The sequence below is a fragment of the Toxotes jaculatrix genome, chromosome 7, assembly GCF_017976425.1.
Source record: "Toxotes jaculatrix isolate fToxJac2 chromosome 7, fToxJac2.pri, whole genome shotgun sequence".
In the NCBI taxonomy this organism is placed as follows: Eukaryota; Metazoa; Chordata; class Actinopteri; family Toxotidae; genus Toxotes; species Toxotes jaculatrix.
This window is the reverse complement of record NC_054400.1, coordinates 1999673-2021497: the sequence shown is the minus strand read 5'-3', so window position 1 is coordinate 2021497 and position 21825 is coordinate 1999673. Positions and strand designations below refer to the sequence as shown.

The following is a 21825-nucleotide window of genomic DNA, read 5'->3' as shown; positions in this document are numbered from 1 at the left end:
GCTGAAGTGTTCCAGAAACTCTCTCTCATTTGGACTTTCAGAGCTCAACATTTCCTCGTCACCGGCTCGGCAGTCGATTCTCTTTACGCCAGAAAAGAAAGATTTGAGAAAAATGCGGCAAGAGACGAAGGGTGAGAGGCAGCAGCTTGGCAGGAGAGTGAAACTCTTTCACAGTGCTGCTGATGCTACTCCTCACAGCTCGTGCTTCCAGCCACATTTTCAGTATTTTAATTTTGACCTCATGGGTTTTGTTGCATTGATTATAAATTCTATGTCAGAGTTTCTAATTGTTTGTTTACATCTGCTTTACAAGCTGGTCCATAACTCAGCATGTGACAAGAACGCTGCCACTGTCAAATCTGAATCAGACAGGGAGTTCCTGAAGAGAGATACAGACAGGAAGAGACGGAGCGAGCGTGATAGAAAGATGGACAGGAAGAGAATAAGAGGAGACACCAACAGTGAGACATCTGCCTCTGATGGCTGTTCTCATATAAACTCATGACTGAGAACCAAAGCCTCATCGTCTTAAGGGGTTACGTAACAGCGCCGGGACCACTGGGTGGACAGAGGTAATCCAGGGCTGTGTGTGTGTGCGTGTGTGTGTGTGTGTGTGTGTGTGTGACAGAAAGAAGGGACAAATAAAGCAAGGATAGAAAAAAGGAGGAATAAAGAACGTGTATGTGTAAATATGTGAGAGAATTAGAGTTCAAGAAGGAGCTTTGTGTGTGTGTGTGTGTGTGTGCGTGTGTGTGTGTGTGTGTGTGTGTGTGCGTGTGTGTGTGCGTCCTGACCATGCAGAAATGATGACCCCAGTATTTCTATGGCCCAGAAGTGCCACAAGGCATCTTTTATTAACTAGAGTTTGGCTGAGCTTGACCCATTTGAGATTAGGTTGTGCGTGTGAGTGTGTATGTTTGGAAACAAATGTGTGTGTTTAACCATGCTTATCTACTTGTGTGTGAGCAGTGTGTGTCTGCACACATACATGTGAACGTGTGTGTGTGTGTGAGAGCTGAAATCTGGTTGCAGATCCACATCTACAAACAGTGCACGTCATCAAAAACTGTAATTAAAAGTCAATGCGTCTATTTTTCTCCCCTCAGATTGTGTTTACCCCCCTGCTATCTCTTCCATGCTGGCTCCCCATCAAGCAAACAGGCCTGTTTTTAATCTACAGCCACTGGTCCAGATAGGTAGAAACTCATTTCATTAACCGGTGAGAGGGAGGACAACAGCAGGAGCTACCTTTACACACAGTCACACACACACACACAGTCCAGTCTTCCCTTTTCCATTTATCTGCTGCCTGGTAGTTTATCATATTTTGCCTGCCAAAGACAAACGGCATTTTTTGCGCTTGAGGAGCAGGAGGAACATGGCGGGAGGTGTGGAGCATCTTCTATCTGTGGTGTTTATTAGCAAAGATCTAAAGAAAGCTTGTCTTTATCCCAGTGGATATTTAATGTAGAGCTTCTCTGAAAAGCGTAACTGCGAGCGAGAAACTCATTAAAAGTTTTTTTCTTTTTTTTTTTAAAAGTTAAACCGAGAGGTGTGTTTATGGAAAAACTTTCTTCCTGTTTGTTGTGTGTGTGTGTGTGTGGGGGGGGGTTTATGTTGTTGCTACTAGTTTTTACGATGTCATCTTCATTTATTTATTTATTTTGGAGAAATCCCATTTTTCCCATCAGTTTCGTACGACTCTGAACAGATGGAGAAGAAGCTGATCAGAGGTGAGAACCAGCCAAAGTCTCATTACCAAAGGCTACTGCACCTCTGATCAGCTGCTGTTGTTTCTAAACCTACATTTAAACACTGTGACTTTTACTTCAGCTTCCAGCTCCGCAGATCGTTTCAGACCTCGGCGACTCAAAGGAAACAGACTGCAGTGCTTTTAACTAAAACACATCAATTTTACAAAGGTTGTTGGTTTTTCTCATGAATGATGCAGGTCATCGTAGCTACAGGCGCACACACACGATTTGTCTGTGTGTGTGCGATCCTACAGAGCTCGGCTGGCAGAGCAAGGCACTAACCCTGCTGGAGTTGGCGGTTCTATTCCCACTGGGGCGACTCTAAAAATATAAGCACTCATGGGCAGCGTCTTTATGAAAGCTTTGTGCAAATGGTTTACAAATATGCAGGACACCATCCACACACACACACACACACACACACACACACACACACACACACACACACACACACACACACACACACACACACACACAAGCTGACTTACTGAGGCACTCTCCAGTGACAGTGTTAAGGAAATGTCCCTCTTGGCAGCTTGTCCTGCAGTAGCCGCTCTGTAGGGAGGCCAGCGGGGGGCAGGAGGTGCAGTCAGCCTGGGAGGGACCGGAGCAAGTCTGGCAGGACGGGTGGCATGCTGGGAGGTGGATCGCAGGAGAGGGACGGAAAAAAAAGGGTCAAAATCAGGTCATAAAAAAAGGTAAAAGTTGGGATGAAAGTTAAGTGAGAGGGACACAGAAGAGAGGAAAGGATGCAGGGAGGTAAGAAAGGATGTAAAGTGGGGAAAGGAGGCATGGAAGAAAAGAAGAAGGTTCAAAACAGAGGGGGAAGAAGGAAAAGCCAGAAGAGAGGAAGGAGAAAGGTGGCAGAAGAGGAGAGGAAGAAGATGGACAGTGAAGAGGAAGTTAGGGGAAGACAGAGAGGAAGGAGAGAAGAGGGATCCAATGAGATGGAGAGGAGAGAGGTTGGAGTGAAGAGAAAGAAAAGAGGCAGGGAAGGATCAGGTAAGAAAAATGGGTAGAGAGGAGGAGAAGGAGACAAATTATTCATGATGGAGGTTTTCATTAAGTACTGCTCCAGTACTATTAACTGTGTTTTCAACCATCAAGGACACTGTTGGCTTTAGAGCTGCTGCCGAAAATAAATGGCATCAGGAACAGTGACAGCCATATTTGAATACACCCACAGAAGAGATGAGCTGTAAAGGTACAGGTACAATATTTACAGCAGATATTTAACAGGTCATTTTTTTAGTGAGAGCTGTTACACAACCATTTGATCAAGGTTGTTATTCATTCAGTTCCAACACTATTTATCACGTTGTGTTTTTACTGTTCTCCTGCAGGAACAGTAAAAGTTTTACTGTCAAACCCGTTCAATCCTAATCTTAGTTTAACCGTCAAAGTGGAAACCCACTCACAACACTGCCACCGTGTAAAGCCAGGCAGTCTGACTCATGTTTCTAACCACCTGATGAATGTAAACTTTTTGTTTAGCTCTGATTTCAGCTCCTGAGAAAAATGTCTGACTCTTCAGTTGCTAGATGTTCCTCTGTCTTCACCAGCTAGTCTCTAACTTTGTCTGCTGTGTGGTGCTGGGAAGTTTAAAGAGTAAAGAAGTTTAATCAGAGCTTGTTTACTTGTCAGTTTGTGGAAAACAGCTGCCTCCTGCTGCTGCTGCTGCTGGAAACAGTTCAGAAAAACGCCGGGAGCGAACTGTAGTAAATGTGCCGTAAAACAAAGAACCATGAGATAAAAGAGGCTGAAAAACTCTGTCGAGCTGCAGAGCTGGTGATAATTCTTTGTGGCTCTGTCACCATGAACCATCCCTTTCACATGACTCACAGTCATTTGATTCATTGCCATTTAAAAAACACATCGATTAATGGAGCTTTAACGAAACACTGTGTCGTGTTGCCTTGCATTAAAAGTCGCCAGCACCAAAACTTTGTAGTAAAAGTTTATTCTCTTCAAGACAGAAATGCAGTAATACTGTATACTGGGCTGCTTCTAATGAGCCAATCAGCACTGAAGGAGAAAAGGGCAGGTAAGAAAAACAGACCCCATTTATTTCAGTATCCAATGGGGAACAAACTCTGAACTCATTGTTCTTCTTAACTGTCAATGCAGACGTCTGCCTGTGCCATTTCAATTACCCAACCAACGTCTGGAGTAAAGAAAAACACCAGAAAGAGATCCAGCGATGTTTACTACAGGTTTTTGTTTCCCTCAAGATAAACAATGAAATTCAGCTCGCTTAAAAAGAGCTGCCGACGAAGCTGGTAGACAGGAAGTGGAAGGGTGGTCTTGCTTGAAATGATGTCAGAGACGATGAGCTGTGGTAATGGATGGGAGAAGAGCAAATGGATTTTCATTAAAGGGGCTAAGCTCTCCTCAGTGACTGTGGTGGCTGGTGTACAGGTACCACCACACACCTATACTCACTCTGCCATATTCAGTTTGGTGCTATTTAACACTTTAAACGTCAGGAAGGAGGAAGTCTGACCTTTACTGGTGTTTGTTTTATTGTTAATTTGGTGCTTCATGAAGTGTTCAAAGAGAAATCAGAGTAACGGTGCTTAATAAAGCACACGCTCACTGATCCCACTTTAACACCACGCTGTTAAAAGCCTGACCTTTCACGAAAATACATAAAATTCTGTGCTGAACACAAACTGAATTTTTAACTCCTCTCTCACATACGTACGTTCCGGAGCTCCCAAAATGAATTTTGTGTAAAATAAATGCTTTTCATTACACTGACTAAACCAAAAGCTATAGTCTGTACCCGCTAACAGATCGTAGCTCCCCTGAGTCCCTTCAAACAGCTTCAGAAGGAAAAATGAGAATAATCTATGAAAACTCACATCTCTCCTATAATTGGTTCATTTGCAGTATCTTTAATTTCCCTGTGCACATGAAGGAAAATGTGAAATTCATTATGAGTGATACTGTTTCTGTCGTCCTGTAAATCCTACTGATGCTCAGCTCATCATTAATCACAACTTTTCCAAAGCTTTTTCTGGTTGCAGTAAACTTTCTAATGATACGAGGGAGCCGTTTGTTTTCCTGCGGCCCTGCAGCCAAATTATGTTAGTGGTGTTAACCGGGTGTGCACCTGTCAGAGAGGGAGGAACATTTTGGACATGTTTTCTTGTTTACACTGGTTTGTGCCACCAACACTTACAGGTAACACTCGTGCTAACGATCCCTAACAATCTCAGGTGAGAGAAACAGTTATCTTCATCGCATACTTACAGGTTTAATGACAATGACAACAGTCATTGTTTTGATTTTATTTTTGATTTTGAATTTACTGAGCATGAGGTTCTCTGGTTAAAAGCATCACATAACTGAATTATTAAAACACTGTAACACCAGCTCTCACAGAACATGGAGAGAGAGAGAGCGGGGGATTTCACTCGGGTGTGTAATCTTGCACTCCTGTCTTTGTGAGGACCGGCTTCTGACCTTGTGAATAAGGACATCTTTGGAGAGTGTCCTCCAGTCCTCACTTCTTCATAGGGTTGTTTGAGACTTCTGGTTTTAAAGTTAAGGGAAGAATAAGAGGCTGGGGAATTTGCCAGTGGGCATTATGTCAGTGCGTGTGTGTGTGCTCCTGTGTACAGGAGCTCAAATGTGTGTGTCCTCACCTTGGCACTGATTGTCCTGGATAAAGAAGCCTTGTGGGCAGGAGGTGACACACCGACCCTGGTGCAGGTTGGACGGGGAGGAACAGGACGTGCAGTTGTCTGCGGTTGGCCCGGTGCAGTGCCAGCAGGAGGGATGACACTCTGAAAAGGACACAGAACAGTTTTCATATTCACCACAAGAGACACATATAAAGGTGTGAGTATGATCAGACCACGCTGTGCCTCCTCACTAACGTCCTCCTGCCACAATCAGAAGAATGAAATGACAAAATGAACAGACAGCCCATTTTCTAGCTTTAAAACGTTGCTGTATCGCTGTTTTTGTGCTGAATCTCCCAGAAAAGGTTTTTTTGTTTGTGGAGAGAAAAAAACTGTTGCAATCATTTTTTTTTTTTTTTGTAGTAGCCCTCAGAAGCAACCAGGAGCACAGTGCTGAAGTGTGATGAGAAATCAGCTGAGGGCACTGTAATTTAGCTCCACTGTAGCAGCAATGGAGCTGCATAAATGCATCAAAACTGAATGGAGAACTGCCCTGAAGGGGATGTGAACGTACACACCTAAAAAATAGCTGCAGCCAGTGTATCTGCGCCTGAACTGCAGCCAGTTTTCGCCTCTATTTCTGTTATCCTGCGGCCACTCTGCTGTATCTTCTTCCTTCCCTATTGGCATTTTTGGAATCTGATTCTCAGGAGCTTTTAGTCAGCTCTGCCAGCTAAAAGTAATGTAACACTCAGATGAGGCCAGCAGCCAGCTTCACCAATCACAAGTTAAGCATTAACACCGGAGTCGGTGCCAGCTCAGAGAGCCCGATCCAAGACGGCCACACGCCAGCAAAGACTTCTGAAATATGTTCTCCTGCTCAGTTTGGACTATTTAGTTTAGAAAATGAAACTTAAAACTTCCACAATGATCATTTCAGGATGACACAGACTTTATATCCGAAAGATATAAAGTCTGAAAATTTAAAATGAAGAGGTTAAAGTTCCATCAGGTTACTTAGCGTCTGAACTAAAGATAAAATCTAATGCAGCTTTAAACTGGCCACTATTACACTTTTAACCAGTATTAAATTTAGCTTTATGTGTGAAGGGTTTGGCCACTGCTGCAACATTCCTCTGTTTGGGGTCTTTTTTTAAACTTGGCTTCAAATTCGTGCATCCTCCCTCTCCCCGGACTGTTTACTCTTCCCTTACATGCTCCTGTGCCCTTCACCCCACACCACAGCTGCCCTGAAACGGGCCTTTTGTGCAGACTTTGATGTCTGCTTTGGCAGCATGAAGACAAATAGCTGAGCAGCGCTATCAGCTCTGGCAGCTGAGCTGAGCCGCAAACCGACCGGCTGCTGCTGCTGCTGCTGGAAATGAAAGACAAAAGGCCTGTCACCAACCAGCTAGGAGCACCCTGTGTGTGTGTGTGTGTGTGTGTTTGCACTACCTGCCTTTTTTTAGTATATTTGCACTGAAGTATGTGTGTGTTTATAATTACACCTCTCCAGATTCTTTCTGAAAGCTGTCAGCTGTATCCGGGTCCTGTGTACACACTGCATGACAGCCACTGGCAGGAGCAGACTGGTGCTCTACCTGAGCCAGCACTGCAGTGTGTGTGTGTGTGTGTGAGTGTGTGTGTGTGTGTGTGTGTGTGTGTGTGTGTGCGAGCATTACCCTTTGGGAGTACCTCTGTATCTGAGCAAAGTCACAGCGGTGTCGCCCAAAACCATCAATCTGACATCCCGTCATCGCCTACCTTCTCCCTGCCGCCTACCCATAATCCCCTTCTTCTGTATCAAATATGGCAGCTTAATTGGTTAGCTGAGATGACAGACTGTATGTTTCGGTGATTGAGTTTACCACCCACCAACATGCTTGTTCATCCATGAATACAACACTGACACACAGCAGTTTTGGCCACATCTGTGAGGCATAAACACACAAACAAGCTACACATAAACCTTCATAGTAACAGTCATGAAACAAACACACACTCAGTGGCATATTAAATAGGCTTCCTGTCAAAGTTATTTAATTAACGAGAGGAAAGAGTAAGAGGAACAGGCAGTCTCTCATTCTTTTATTGCAGCTCGGATATCTAATTTGTTGCAGGGCGGAGAGTGCATATTGATTCCTGCAGTTCACAAATTCATGTGCGCAGGCGTTCTCATCACACATTATCTGGTGCACATGCTCAGAGAATCGGATTTATTACTTTGTTTTGTGCTGATAGGGTCATAATTTGAGGCGGGCATGGTTGGTGCGGTGAATTTCATTTGGGGGGGAGTGAGTGCTCCTCGATGCTTTGCACAAACGATCCTCCTGGTACAGTACAGGGCCGATCATTACATCAGTGCAGGGGGAGAGTCCTACACAGCAGCAACGCAGCAAGTGAGTGGTTATAGCTCATTCCTCTGAAGTGTCAAACTTATCATTCACATTGATTCTGATGTGTTGTGGTGTTCTGTAAGTCCACCCACTCCTTTCTCTGGCAGTGGAGTTACAATTACATCAAGATAAAATGTGTTTCACCAGTCTGACTGGAATCAGATGGAGGTTGTATTTCTCACTCATTTTCTATGGTATAGTCCTCAGCAGCTCTCTTCACCCCCTCTGGATTTCCCTCTGGATCTTCCAGGGGTACTGACCCAATCAGCTGTGCTGGGAAAACCTCCCAAAGGAGATGGCAAGGAGGTGAAGAGGGGGCCTTCACACAGACTATCATGACTTTTTTTTTTGTAATGCAAAGGAGCAGCACATTGATACCAAGATCCCCCCGAATCGCTGAGCTCTTACAGTGCAGCGACACAGCCCTGCAAGCAAACTTCATCTCTTCTGCTTGTATCTGCAGTCTCATTCTTCAGGTTACTATATAAAGCTTGTGCCCAAAGTTCAGACAGAATTAAATTAAGAGACTGCCTCTAAAAAGTTAAGTTTGAGATCTTTTTTTTTTTCTTTTATCTTAGTCGCTCTTGCAGTAATGTTGTCAGGCTTTGAGGCTTCGAGCTGGGTCATCACACCAAACCGGTCTCAGGGACCAGAAAAGCAGATATTCACAAAGGCCAAATATGATTCAGACTCAGAGGGACTGTTTGTATCAAGCACCTGAAACCGGGTCAGGTGCTCAGCTGCTGTGAAAGCTTGAGCTCAGAGCGGATTCGAAAAAAACCCAACAACCTGGCGAGCAGATATGTGGTCACAAAGATGACAGCCAGGACTGTGCTTTGATCAACAGCCACGCCGAGTCTACAATGACACAATAAAGGAGGAGGTGAACTTTTTTAACAGGAACAGTTTTCATGGTGACAGAAGTTTAACTTAAAAGGCCTAAATTAAAAAAAAAAGAAGAGAGAATTACATTTAATTTAACTTTTTTTTTTGCCCAACAAACAGCAGCCATAAACGACTGAGATACAGTCCATGCCTGGTCTTTGTGAGGTGACCCAACACGGATCACGTGTGTCAAACCTTCTTGCATGTGATGGTGTGCTGCAGCTCGACATGTCCATCAAGCAGCATTAAACCTCCTACACACCAACGATCTCCTGTCTGCACAGGACGGCTGCTGCCTGGAGAGGACGGCGATTTGCAGCCTGGACATGTGATAGCTCGTCAGCTCCAGACGATGTGTGTGTGTCTGTGTTTGTCAATGAATGTGTGTGTGTACATAAACACTGGAGTCTGTGAATCTCAGGTGCATGGTTACACACCATCCTCCTGGACAGAAGCTGTTGAGGAGGTCTGAGCATCTGTCAGAGCAACACACACACACACACACACACACACACACACACACACACACACACACACACACACACACACACACACACACACACACACACACACACACACACACACATGAACAATAGCCTGCATTGTTCCCAGCCGCACACCTGAACCCACTGACACTCCACTGAGGGAAACCTTTGTTACTGAGAAAAGAGGCAGAGTGGAACCGCTGCTTTCCATGTTACTGTGAATAGAGCATTAACGACACGTCATTTATTTATAGAGTTGATGCTCAGCTCACGAAATGCGCGGAGCCTAATTTAGGAAGCTTGGAGTGAAAGCAAACCAGATAAGTGGCTCTTAGTCGGACACAATAGCTGATGTACAACACAACTCTACGCTGAGGCAAGCAGTTCAGATCTGATGTTCCTCCTTTGGCTGTTTGTATCTTGTTATTGTGAATATTTGCTTTTCAAGTCTTGCTACAAACCAAATTTCCTGTTAGTGACAAAAGCCTTAAGCTCAAACCTGAAACCTCTGGTTCCTGTATTGGCTCAGCGTTGGTCCCATGCGATCAAAGAGATGAATGGGTGTTAGAGGACACTCCAACCCAACTACTACTCATCGATTTGTAATTGTCTCCTCCAGGATGATTAAGGAAAACCAATACTGCTAACGGCTATTCAATTCCAGGTAAAGTAAACAAAATTTTCTCTGCTGTTTGGCCCGCTCTGACCTCAAAAGTAAACTGTTGTGAGGAGACAAATCGTGCCATTACCCAAATGGCTTCGGGCCCAAGATCCCTTAAATCAAAGCGATGCAGACTCATGGCTCCCTGTTGCAGGAATACATTTGTGGTGTGTGATGCAAAAGCAAGAATTTTACTTTCTGTTTTCATGCAATTTGACTTGATGTATTATTAAAACGAGTCCTGTGGCTTCAAATATTCATCATTCTAAGGTAAAAAGCATGCTAACTAATTTGAAGCTTGCAGAGTCATTTTGTGTAAACTCCAATCTGAGAACTACGGTGGCTGCCAGAAACCCAGCGAGTAGGTTTCCAGTCTGGGAGATGCTCACTTAGGAAACAGCACAGGAATTGGGGAATCAGTATTAACAACGGAAGCTTCCAATTACAAAATTTCAAAAGCTTAAGGAATCCAGGATCCTTCAGCTAACAGGAAACTATGAAGACATTCCTCAGGGCACCCTGTAATTGACGTGATCACTGAACTGCACTCACACCCTGAAACACAGCTGCTGAGTGACTGTAAACAGACAGCAAGGACTTATCTGCAGCGCCATGGGAAATCCCAGCAACCCTACCCAGAGTGCAACTCGCCTTGTCTTCAAACTCTGCGTATTTGCCATGTCACTCGTCTCCTACGCCCCCTCCACTGGCAGCTCATGCTTTTAAATCTAAGCAGCGAGACAGGTAGCAAAAGCAACCATACCCCCACATCTCCGATTCCAAAAGTTTTAAGTTTTCATGATAAGTACAGTTCAGTGGTGAATGCAGTACTGAAGCTCTGCATTGTATTTTCATTTCCCGAGAGTGCAGCAGTGTCTCTGCACCACATAAAAGATGAATACCCTAACACTGCATGTGCCTACAGATCCAAACCTCTGTATGCTGTATCTCTATCCTGTTTCCTACTGGTTTCCTTTAACTGTGACCTTTCCCTGATCTTTACCGAGGAGTTTCTGAGTCTAAACCTTGGCCATGTTAGATCAGAAATCAGCCGTGGATCATTTTTATCAGCACGGCCTCGAGTCACATGATTTAACTTGACTCATGAATCTGTTGAATTTAGATTTGACATAAACTTTGAATTACTTGATATTTCACCCAAGTAAGTTGTAGTCAACAAAAAAAAACAGTGACACATAAAAAACCTTTGGTTGAGAAATTACAAATGATTGTAACTGCGTCGCAGGAACAACTGGGAGCTTCCTTTTAAATGGTTTCTGTAAACTGATGAAACTTGAAACTGGACGACTTGTTGGTTATAATGATGCAAAACTGATAAACTAGTAATTATTGTGGAAGGACAACAACAGAGAAGATAGCAGGACTGAAAATAAGACTAAGATAAAACTGAGAGATTATAAAAATGTAGCAGAGCAACATTCTCCTTCTTTTAGATCAAGATCGCTTCAATGTTCTGCACCTGATGTTATCAAAACCTCGCTTACTGACGGATAAACTCACAAGACTTTCTCTGCCAACTACGTACTTCCAATTCAGCTCTAATGTAAGCAGTGGCTATAAAACCGCTGCAGCATGTGCTTTGCCTCACGTCAGGTAACAGCAGCTCCGGCAGATGAAAAGTGAGCGGAGAGGAAAGCAGAGCTGAACGAAACGCCGGCGTTGGCGAATGACTTGGCTGCGCTTGAGGAAGAGACAGCAGGTAGAACAAATGCCTTTCTCCCTGCCAAAAACCGAACGCAGTACGGTCAGTGGGCACAAAGACTGAGCAGGGAGGTAAGAAGGTAGCAGGGCAGTGACTGTGGTAAATGGGTAGAGTTTCACAGGACACAGCTGGAGGAACGAGGGAGGTAAAAAACACCGATTGTGGTCTTTTCATCTCCTTTTTCCTCTTCGTTGTTGCTGTTCTTTGTTTAAAAAACAAAACGAAACATAGCTCCTGGCCTTCTGGCGTCTGCAGTGGTGTGCATTTATATGTGTGTGTTGGTAGGTGGGTGATAATTATTCTCTCTTGACGGACCAAACCTAAAACCCACCTTAAAAATTAGCCCATTACACGCACAATTTCACACTCAAGCAGCCTAATCAGGTTTGTCCACACGCACTGTCTCTCTTTACCAAACAGAAATCCACCCACAAAGTCTACACACACACACACACACACACACACACACACACACACACACACACACACGCACAACTCTAGACACCTTCCAGAACCAAACGTCTGTCCAGATTTTCAGGACAAGGCCAAGATTAAACCAAGGAGAGTGTTTGCAGTGAATATGTTATAACATGAAACAAGTATGAGATAAAAAATGGGACCAAACCTGAATCTGGCTGCGACCGCTGACTATTTCCATGACTCTTCACTATACTGATGATTTTATTAGGCAACAGATTATTTCATCTATAAAATGTCCCAAACCTAAAACTCCTCTTACTGCAGAAGCTCAAACCAACAAATATTTCACTTTCATTTTCAAATCGCAGAAATCAGAGAATCAATTACTAAACTTGTCCGTTCATCTTTTGACTGATTGATCCATTGAACAAATGCTTGTTCACGTTATGCAAACGATGGGTGAGCAGCTTCGTTGCTCTGTGATGGATTTTCCTTCTGTGCTTTGATTAAATTTTGTTGATTTCATTTGGGTTCAAACAAATCACATTAGCAGCAGTGATTACCTCACCTGTTTCAAAACCCGACGTGACTGAAGACTGACTCACTAACTGGCCTCATAACTCGTGAACAGACCAATAACACCAGACGTACCTCGGCCTCGCAGGTACTGATCATGTGCTCACCTCTGCATGTCTGCATGTCATCCAGGAAACTGTGTGCAGGACATCCAGCGGTGCAGACGCCGTGCTGGAGGTGACTGGACGGCAGCAGGAGGACTTCCTGTGGTTTGAGGCAGCGGAGGCAGTCTGAGGCCAAGGGTCCCACACAGGAACGGCAGGACGGGTGACAGTCTAAAAGAAGAGGAGGTGAAAGGTCAGAGGGGAAGACCACCAGTTCTGGAAAATCATAAATTATTTAAATTATTATCATAAGCTCTTACTGTGGCAGGTGTTGTCCTGGGAGTACAGTCCCTCCCCACAGGCCTCCACACACTGGCCTTGATGGAGAAGGAGCCCAGATGGACACATGGTGCACTGGGACACAGAGGGACCCCAGCACAAGGCGCAGGAGCTGTGGCAGGCTGAGAGATAAGGAGAGGTGAAGAACTGAACCAGAACAGTTGCTGTAAAGACGACCAATTGGGTCAAATGGACACATGTTAATCATGTGATATGGTCAAAAGCTCCAGAACAAATGAGTAAGTGGACCTTGAGTCCTGACAACTGCAGTTTTCAAAGTCAAGAACCTGCGCCGCTCAGTTTATGCTTCAGCAGTGAAGATCTGGCTTACCTCGGCATCTGCTGTGGTTGTCCTGGTAATGCTGAGTGGGACACTGGGTAATACACTTCCCATGATGCAGAGCGGTTCCTGGAGGGCAGCTCATGCACTTGGGGTTGTCGGGGAAACAGGAGGCACACGACGAATCACAGGCTGTGAAAGGCAACATGCAAAGGTTACTCAGTTTAGAAAGAGTGTGTGTGTGTGTGTGTGTGTGTGTGTGTGTGTGTGAGGCTTAAATCAGTAAACGGTATCTGTCTGCCATGCTGGAGGGGACAGAGAAGGAGACCTATCGACTCGAGCTCAGGAAACCCTGAGGTGGAAAATCGAGAAGTGAAAATCCCTTCAGCTCTTTCCAGATGTTGACATTTTAAACCAGACCTCAAAGCTCAAACTGGCAAGTTGTAATGAATTTGACCTTTTTCTAGAAAGTTCCTGAGGTTTTGACATTTTCTAAAAGAGGGCTCCTCACTGAGAGCTTCACCTCTTCCGTATGAGACGGAGGAAAAGAAGAGTCCTCCACCCCTCCAGGTGGTTTTACCCAAAGTACGAGCTTAGCTAAGTGCTGCTAAGTTCACCGTTGCCCTGAGGGAGGCCTGTTCTTGCTCCTCTTCATCTTACCACTCAAAAATAGAACCCATCCATATTCATACAGGATCTCTTTCTTCAGAGAGCTTCTGAATCCTCATTAGTGGAAGAGAGAGCTGCTAATTATTGTATTTTTTTTTTATTGTTTGTTTGCTAACTTTGGCTACTGCTGACGTATCATTTTGGCACCACGTGGACTGGATGTTGGCGAGGAGCTCCGCAGGGATGCTAAAAACAAACCTTCACCTCCAGTTCACCACAAACAATAAACCTCTTATTGTCTCAGATGGTGTTTTCTGTTTACTGTACACTGCAGCGGCACATTCTGTGACATTTCATTTCTCTGTTTAAATCAGCTCCTCATGCACACTGCACACATTTCAGATGGACAGATGCTTTTTCCTCTTTAACTTCTCTGCAGCCTCACATTTATTTCTGGAATTCAGAATGCTTGTTGTTTGGTGTTCTCTGTTTTCTTTTCTTCCGGCCAAACAACCAAACGAAATGAAGTCATATTAAGATATTTTCAGCTCTGCAAAAATTATATTTAATAGCAAATTTTTCTTCTGTAATTTGAGGATTCTCAGGTAAACAAAAGACCTGCGCCATATTGCACTGATATTTAATAATCATACTGGATATAATCTACCACAGGAGAATCAGACAGTCCAATCACTGCACTCACAGCAGCAGAAAACAGCCCAGAGTTTCAGCCATTTCTGCTTGCATGTGCTGTGTATGTAGCTGAATGTGATATGTTTATGTCCATTTGCTGGGAACTCTGGGAACCACAGACAACACACAAAGGGGTCCAACGAAAAAGTAAAAAAAAAACATTTGATCTGGTTTTAAACTTTAAGGATCAGCTCCAGTTGTGGACCAGAGGGAGAACTCCTCATATTCCTAAAATCCTAATACTGAAAAGGAAGATCTGCCACATCCCCTCACAGTGTGGTCACGTGTCATCTTTACCGTAGCAGACGCCTTCTTGACTGTAGAAACCGCCGCCACAGTGAGGGACACATTCCCCGTCTTTGAGCAAGGCAGCTGGGTCTGAGCACGACACACACTCCCGCTGGCTCGGTCCCCGGCAGTCTGAGCAGGACTCGTGACAGTCTGGTGAAAAGATCAGAGAAACACGAGCACTGACATGAGCACGATCACGCCAACAGCGAATTGTTTCAACTCTGTTTGTGCGTCCATGTTGAATAATATTGCTCCTCGGGTCAGAGCCTACACGAACACAGCAGCCTCGGATAAATCCTAGTATCTGTAGCTGTGAGTCAGAGTGAAAGAAAAGCAGCGTGGAAGAAATCACATCTCCAAGTAGATTATGAGGCTCTGAAGCAGTTTACTTCAGTTTACTCCACTAAAATAATGTGGTAAAGAACACGATACTCTTCTGAACTTATCTCTGCTCATCAGTATTACCCAGACTTTTTATTTAAGACGAAGCTGATCAGCCAGTAGATGCGACCCCTCCTTGTGTCCATCACACACCGCAAACCACTTAAATCAATTTGCTCCCATTTCCTTGTCTGAGCTTTTAGAAGCAGTGTCTCTTATGAACGTGTCTTCCGCTCCAGTTGATGTAATACCAATAAAGTTTTTTCTCAGAGCCACTGAATCTACTGAGTTGTCACTTTTTAACAGTTCCTCATCTGAGGGTCGTGTGAGTCCGGCTTTCTCAAGCATCATAGCGAACAAACAAACTTTTATCTGAGAACTTTTCCTGATTTTACTTGATTTTTATTGACTGCCCTTTTGCTGGCGACACTGTAATTGGTTTTATTTGTTTTATTTGCTTATTACTCTATCGGAAATAGTTTTTATGAGCCGCTTGTTTCGAAGTCGCTGCGTTTGTGCGAAGCACTTTGTAGCGTGGCGTTTAGAAAAGTGCTCTATAAATAATGATTATTATTACTACAGCAGGAAAAATGCAACCTCAAAGGTTTTGTTTGCTGATTTTCTGCGTGTGTGCGTGTGTGTGTGTGTGTGTGTGTGCGCGTGCGTGCGTGTGGTCTGTTTAGCTGCCATTAGCAACGGTATTTTACGGGCACTGGTGAAACAAGCATTAACAACAGTGCAGACCAACAGTGAGAGCGGGAGGCTGAGGAGGTGAGCTATGTGGGGAGTCCATGTAAAAATTTAACAGTGTGTGTGTGTGTGTGTAAGTGTGTGTGTGTGTGGGGCTGTGAGCAAGAGACAAAGACACAGACACACAAACCAGGAATCTCTCTCTCACACACACACACAATATCTCATCATTCAGTGAATTAATTTGGTGTTTTTGATGAAATGGAGGAAATGCATGTGTGTATCTGTGCCTTTGCTTACACCTGCACATTCGTCCCTGTGTGTGTGTGTTTGTGTGTGTGTGTGTGTGTGTTTGTGTGTGTGTGTGTGTGTCTCTATGTGAACAAACAGAGGCTCAGAAACCCATTTCAGAACCAACTGGTCCGATCGCACGTGATTTCCCAGTGGCCCGCAGACTGAAGCCAGATGCCACAGCAAGAACTCCAAAAAAAACAAAAACAAAAACAAACACACAAAAAAAAAGAGACAAAAACAAACTATAAGGAAAACACAGCAGTGCTGTGACAGCTCTGGCTCCGTTACAGCTTCTCTGGCACTGACAACACTGTTTACTTCACCAAATTTCTGAAGCTCATTCACAAGCTGGTGCTCTTTCGTTCCAAAAAATCACACTCATGCATTAAGGGAACCTTTTCAGTGGGAGTCCACACACTTCATGAAGAGTTGGTGTAACTGTAAGAAACTTTCTCTGATCCTAGAACTCATATCAATCATCTAAATAAAGTCAATGAGTCGATCAGTTGTTTCTCTAACATACTAAAAAAAAAAAAATCTGTTGTTATTCACGAATACGTTTCACATACTATTCCACACACTAAGGGGCTTTTTCTCAGATCCAAATCCTTGTCCTGAAGCCTCCTCTGTGATGGACACTTGTGGAAGTGTTGTTAAATTTCACAAGCCTTTAGAGAAAGCCTTTTAGAGTAAACTGCTGTGTAATGCCATTGGATTTGGATCAAAAAGATTGAAGATTGTTCTCCACACATTTTAGATACAGACACAAAGGGATTATATCCAGTTTAATTTTCTATCCACTTTCTTTCCTGTTTGCTAATCTTTAGATAATCATGCGCTGACGAGCTGCAGAACAGAGTTCAGTGTCAGAAAAAGTTGGATAGTGAGATCTTTGGAAATCCAAAGGCAGCAATGTGATTGGCTTTGCTTGTATTTTGGAAAAGTGAGTAACGATAAGAAACACTTGCAGAGAGCACATCCAGATAGTTTCTGTTTCTAGAAAGTTGTAGAAAGTACAAACTGTCGGACTGAAAAACAGGAAACCCCAGTAATAACCCCGATGTTCCTATTGGTTCTCTCTGAATCTCTGAACATCTTTAGTTTTAAAAGTGCTGCACAACAGACCAATGCTTCACAATGTCTAACTCATTCATCATCTCCTGTAAAGCTAGAGATATGCAGGTGAAAACAGGTGAAGCAGCTGGGGTCAAAGGTTGAGAAGTGAAAGGAGAAAGATGAAAAAAAAGTGAAAGTCAAAGCGAAAGAACGGCTGTGAGAGTGAAACGAAGGAAACTCAGGAGGTGAAGGAAATAAATCAGCACGAGGGGATATTCACCCGAGCAGAGTGCAATTCATTTAATCAGCACCATTTAAGAAACGCTGATTAAAATCTCACTCAATTAATGGGAGATGCCAGAAGTGAACCAAACGTGTTACTGCAGAAAGCTGTTGGAAAGCAGCATGAGATGAATCTCCTGATGCTGCTGTGTGATACACACCTTCCTCAGGTAACAGCCTTCATGTCCTCTCTCACTCTCACTCTCACTCTCACTCTCACACACACACACACACACACACACACACACACACACACACACACACACACACACACACACACACCTCATTCCTCTCACTAGCACAACCACTTTACTTCCAACGTGGTTTTGTAATTTGAGGCATTTTTTAAATAAGGAACGTTAATAAGTTTTAATTCTCTTGCGATTAAGCGATTTTGATTCTTAGTCTCTGAATACACGGTAAATATTTGACCATGTATTCAGCCCTGTTTGGTTCGCACCACACTGCGAAAACTATTCAACCAAATTCAGTAAAATTTGTGTGTGAAGTTAGGCCATGGTCCACAGAGCAACAGAGCCACCATGACACCATGCACAGAGGACACACTGTCTTTTCACCAGCCTCTGTGTAAAGGTCACTTTGGAGTACAGATTTTCACTGATGTTGAATATTTCCCGCGAATATTTTTTTCTTTGATTCAATCTTCACTGAATCTGTGGTGTAACATGCTGTTTGTGTTCTCTTTCCTTCTTAGTGATACAGTTTAATTTGGGTTTTGTTTTTCTCATCCACACAGACTGTGTTTCTTTTCTGCTTTTAAATTTTGTGGCCTTTTCTTGTGCAAACGGAGAAAAAGTTCAGACTCACTCCATCTCCATGCCTGCTATGTATTCAGCTTCAGTGAAGGCCTCCGTCTGGGAAAATGCAGATGTGTATTATAGAATGAACTGTAACCCAAAGCGTTTTCTGTCTGCACATGGTGCATTGTGGAAGCCTGATACAGTCAGTACAGCATTCGTTATTGTCGGTTCTGTAGCATTTTGTGTTGCATTATTTATGATGTGTGTAGAATGAAATGAAATTCTATTCATAGAATCAGTACTTTTCACTCATTTATTTTTCAATGAATCACGCCGTCTCCTCTTTGTCGGTCTCTCACTCTCCAAACTTTCCTTTTCTCTTTTCTCTTCACATTCAGGGTGAAAAATTACCACCAACCAGCAGCCAAATCGAGTTCTTCACAGTTTTTACTGTGGGTGGATAAATCAGTCTTTTCCATCAGCATGGGATTTAAATCACTGACATTAGGTGATTTAAAGGACCACACTGGTGGCTTTTGCATGTTTTAGCCCATTAACTGCAAATCACATACTCTCTCTATTACTGAGCACAACTTTTGGAGGTGTACCATCACTTTTCAGATTGATTTTCTGTCTTCAAACATCCAGAGGTTTCAGCTCGTGTCTACATGAAATGAAAATTAATTCTAAGAAACTTGAAAAAATGCTTCTTAAGATGAATAATCCCTACGTGTTTCTGTATTTATGGTCATATGAACCATGTGTGAGCCTCAGATGTCCGTGTTGTCCTAAAGAACTCACAACCAGCTGAAGTTTTCAGAACCGCCCTGCAGGACTTTAATGCGAGACAACAAATATGTAACTTGGTCAGAATTAAAGCCAAGTGCAGCAAATGTTCTCAGTGATTGATTACCTGTCTCAGTCAAGTTTCAAGTCTCAGCGAGTTGATTTTCATATTGCACGGACATGCCTGGGAGGTAGGAAATCAATCTAAAATTTTAGATTAAGTTATGAAATATAGATGGCAGTAAAGTATGCACGATTTGCGGTTACAAGGCTAAAACATGCAAACCCAAAGCTGACTTCCTTTAAGTTGCAATCGATCAACTGGAGAGGATTTAAATGAAGGACAAACTCGTGTGAAGACACGGGACAACCCAAGCTTACAGCAGAGTCAAGTTTTTTTATGCACGTTCTGTGTGGAAAGAGTTAAAGTTGCCGATGAAGGAAGAGACTTATCCTCCACTGTGACAGGTAGACTGACAGGTGAAATAGTTTCCTGGCCCACTGTTCAATTTTTATGCTCCTCAGCTCTTCCTATTTCCTTTCCATCATCTATCCCTGCCTGATTCTGGAGCTGTGCAGCCCTCTGTCTTTTCTCTGTCCCAGCCTTTTTCTTGCTTCAGCCCTCTGGCCTCTCTCGAGTTTCACTCTAGATTTCTTGTCATCTCTCTTTCTCTCTGTGTGAGTGTCTGTTTTTCTCTCTCAAGCCTTTTTTTTTTCATCTGTTCACATCCATGTTGAATTTTAATGTCCCTCTTTGTGGCTGTCCTCTCAGCATGCTGAAGATCCAGAGAGGGTCCATGGATGATGCCTCATCAGTACAGTAATTTATTTGGCATCTATCATGAATTAATTCCTCACTGTACTGTATCAACTTTCCATAGAAAAAAGAATTGTAAACAAAATTCTGTTTCATTTTTCAATTAACAATCACTTTCTCTTTCAGCTGGGAATTTTTAAACTGTTCTTCCTGCAGATTAAGCAAGAGACACACAAAAACAGGCATCTAGCTGTTTCCTCAGATGGGACATTACATTTGTATGACTGGGTCACTCCACACACACATACGAACACATTCCCTCTCCAAAAATGGTTATAGCCAACAAGGGGATTACACGTCCTTTACCTTGCCCCTCGCAGGAAAGCAATTTATTTTTCTGTGCTGCCCTGAAGCGCATAGTTATCAGCAAATGTAATCCTAGCAGGCCAGTTGCCAAAAACCTCCTCTAAAGCCTACTCTGCATAAACCAGGGGAGGTTGAGATGAATGCACAGTCACACGGCGCAGTGGATAATCTTTGCTCTCCGTCCTTCTGGGACGAGCAGGGACACGCGATTACGGCGCTGCCGCGGTTCACATCCCCCACACCTCGAGTGATAAAACGAGATGGGATGAGAGATTCAGCAATTAAACTGAGCACGGAGGGAGCAGATATGCAAAAAGGGAGAGTGTGAAATAAATAAAAAAATAAATGAGAAGGTTATTAGTTATTTTTGGAGAAAAAAAATGGAATCGGAGACAGAATCGTGTTTGCATGTGAATGTTTTTCTCTCTGTTATTCAGTCACCTGGTCACTGAGAGTGAAAACCCGACAGCTCCGATCCAAAACCCCTGCAGAGACAGAGCCATAACTACGATACTGCAAATATAGCAAGAAAAAATAAGTAGCTACTCGCTACTGTGTGATTCTGTTCCTTTCTAAGGAGCATGCAGGAGGAAAAATCTGCTCTTCCACAATGGCTCTATGAGCAGGTCCACAACTGTCCTCAGCTCCTGACTGGCACATTCACAATGAGACTGAAACGCAAAATCGAAGTAACCGAGGGAAAAAAAACTGGGATGATACAGTCAAGCTGGTGTAAATGAAATCTCACACGTCTTTCTTTAGATTTCACCAAGCAAAGACATTCAGGGGCGTGAAAATCATACCCAACAAAAACAGCTATCAATGCCCAAGGTTTTCCAGTTCAGAGAAGAAATAGACCGTGGCTCTCACAAAAGCTTTTCTTGTTCTGAGCACGAGTGTGAATGAGAGGTCATGCTACAGATAGAACAGCAGTGAAGTCATCATGACTAAAAATGTTCCCTCAGACCCAACAACAGCATTTATTTTCAGAGATGTACTGAGTGAATGTGGTGCTCTTAAAAGAAGGCTGCCTGCATGTAATCACACAATGACTTCATGAATGAATTCAAAGATATATGTCAGCTTTGACAGCTGGACAGATTCATTCAGAAGGCTGGTAAACTGAACGTAGGTCAGTTTTCTCTCGACGCCTTTTTATTATGAGACAGAAAATAAAGATGGTGGCTGGAGAAACAAGTGTCGGCTGCTTTCTCACAGACTGCAGCTGTGGGCTTCTGACTGACAGAAAAAAGCAGAGGTGAGTTGAAGTGCACTGAGTGTTGGTCAGATGGACTCATTTGTTGGTGCCGGAGCTCTGTAGGTGTCTAAAGGTGATGGAGTTCAAAGTGCTAACACGTCACGAAGCAACTTTATTGCCAATGTTAGTTCCAATGATTGTTTCACAGCAAATGCCAACACTTTTAAAGCTCTCAGTGTCAACATCTCCACAGGGCTCCACAACCACAGTACGGTTAAGATTAGGCGAAGATGCTGCTTATCACAGACGGACTATGGTTAGGGTGTGATTAGCATATTAGGTATGATTAGTGTTAGACAGCTGAAATGGCTGTGAAGGTGAAAATGTTTACTACAGAGGTGAACATTAATGGTAAATCTGTGACAGGACACCAAAGCTCGTCCTCCTTCGTGAAAGTCGATCGTGCTAC

General features: G+C 43.5%; 1 protein-coding gene across 1 annotated transcript in view; it reads right to left on the bottom strand.

The window, feature by feature from the left end:
• fras1 (Fraser extracellular matrix complex subunit 1) overlaps positions 1-21825 on the bottom strand; it is a 183316-nt gene that overhangs the window by 72391 nt on the left and 89100 nt on the right. Inside the window, exons 14-19 of the mRNA XM_041042921.1 lie at positions 14792-14935; positions 13244-13384; positions 12894-13034; positions 12637-12804; positions 5405-5545; positions 2243-2389 (exon numbers count right to left, since the gene is read on the bottom strand). Of these exons, the coding sequence (XP_040898855.1) occupies positions 2243-2389; positions 5405-5545; positions 12637-12804; positions 12894-13034; positions 13244-13384; positions 14792-14935 (882 nt within the window). The remainder of the gene's footprint in view (positions 1-2242; positions 2390-5404; positions 5546-12636; positions 12805-12893; positions 13035-13243; positions 13385-14791; positions 14936-21825) is intronic.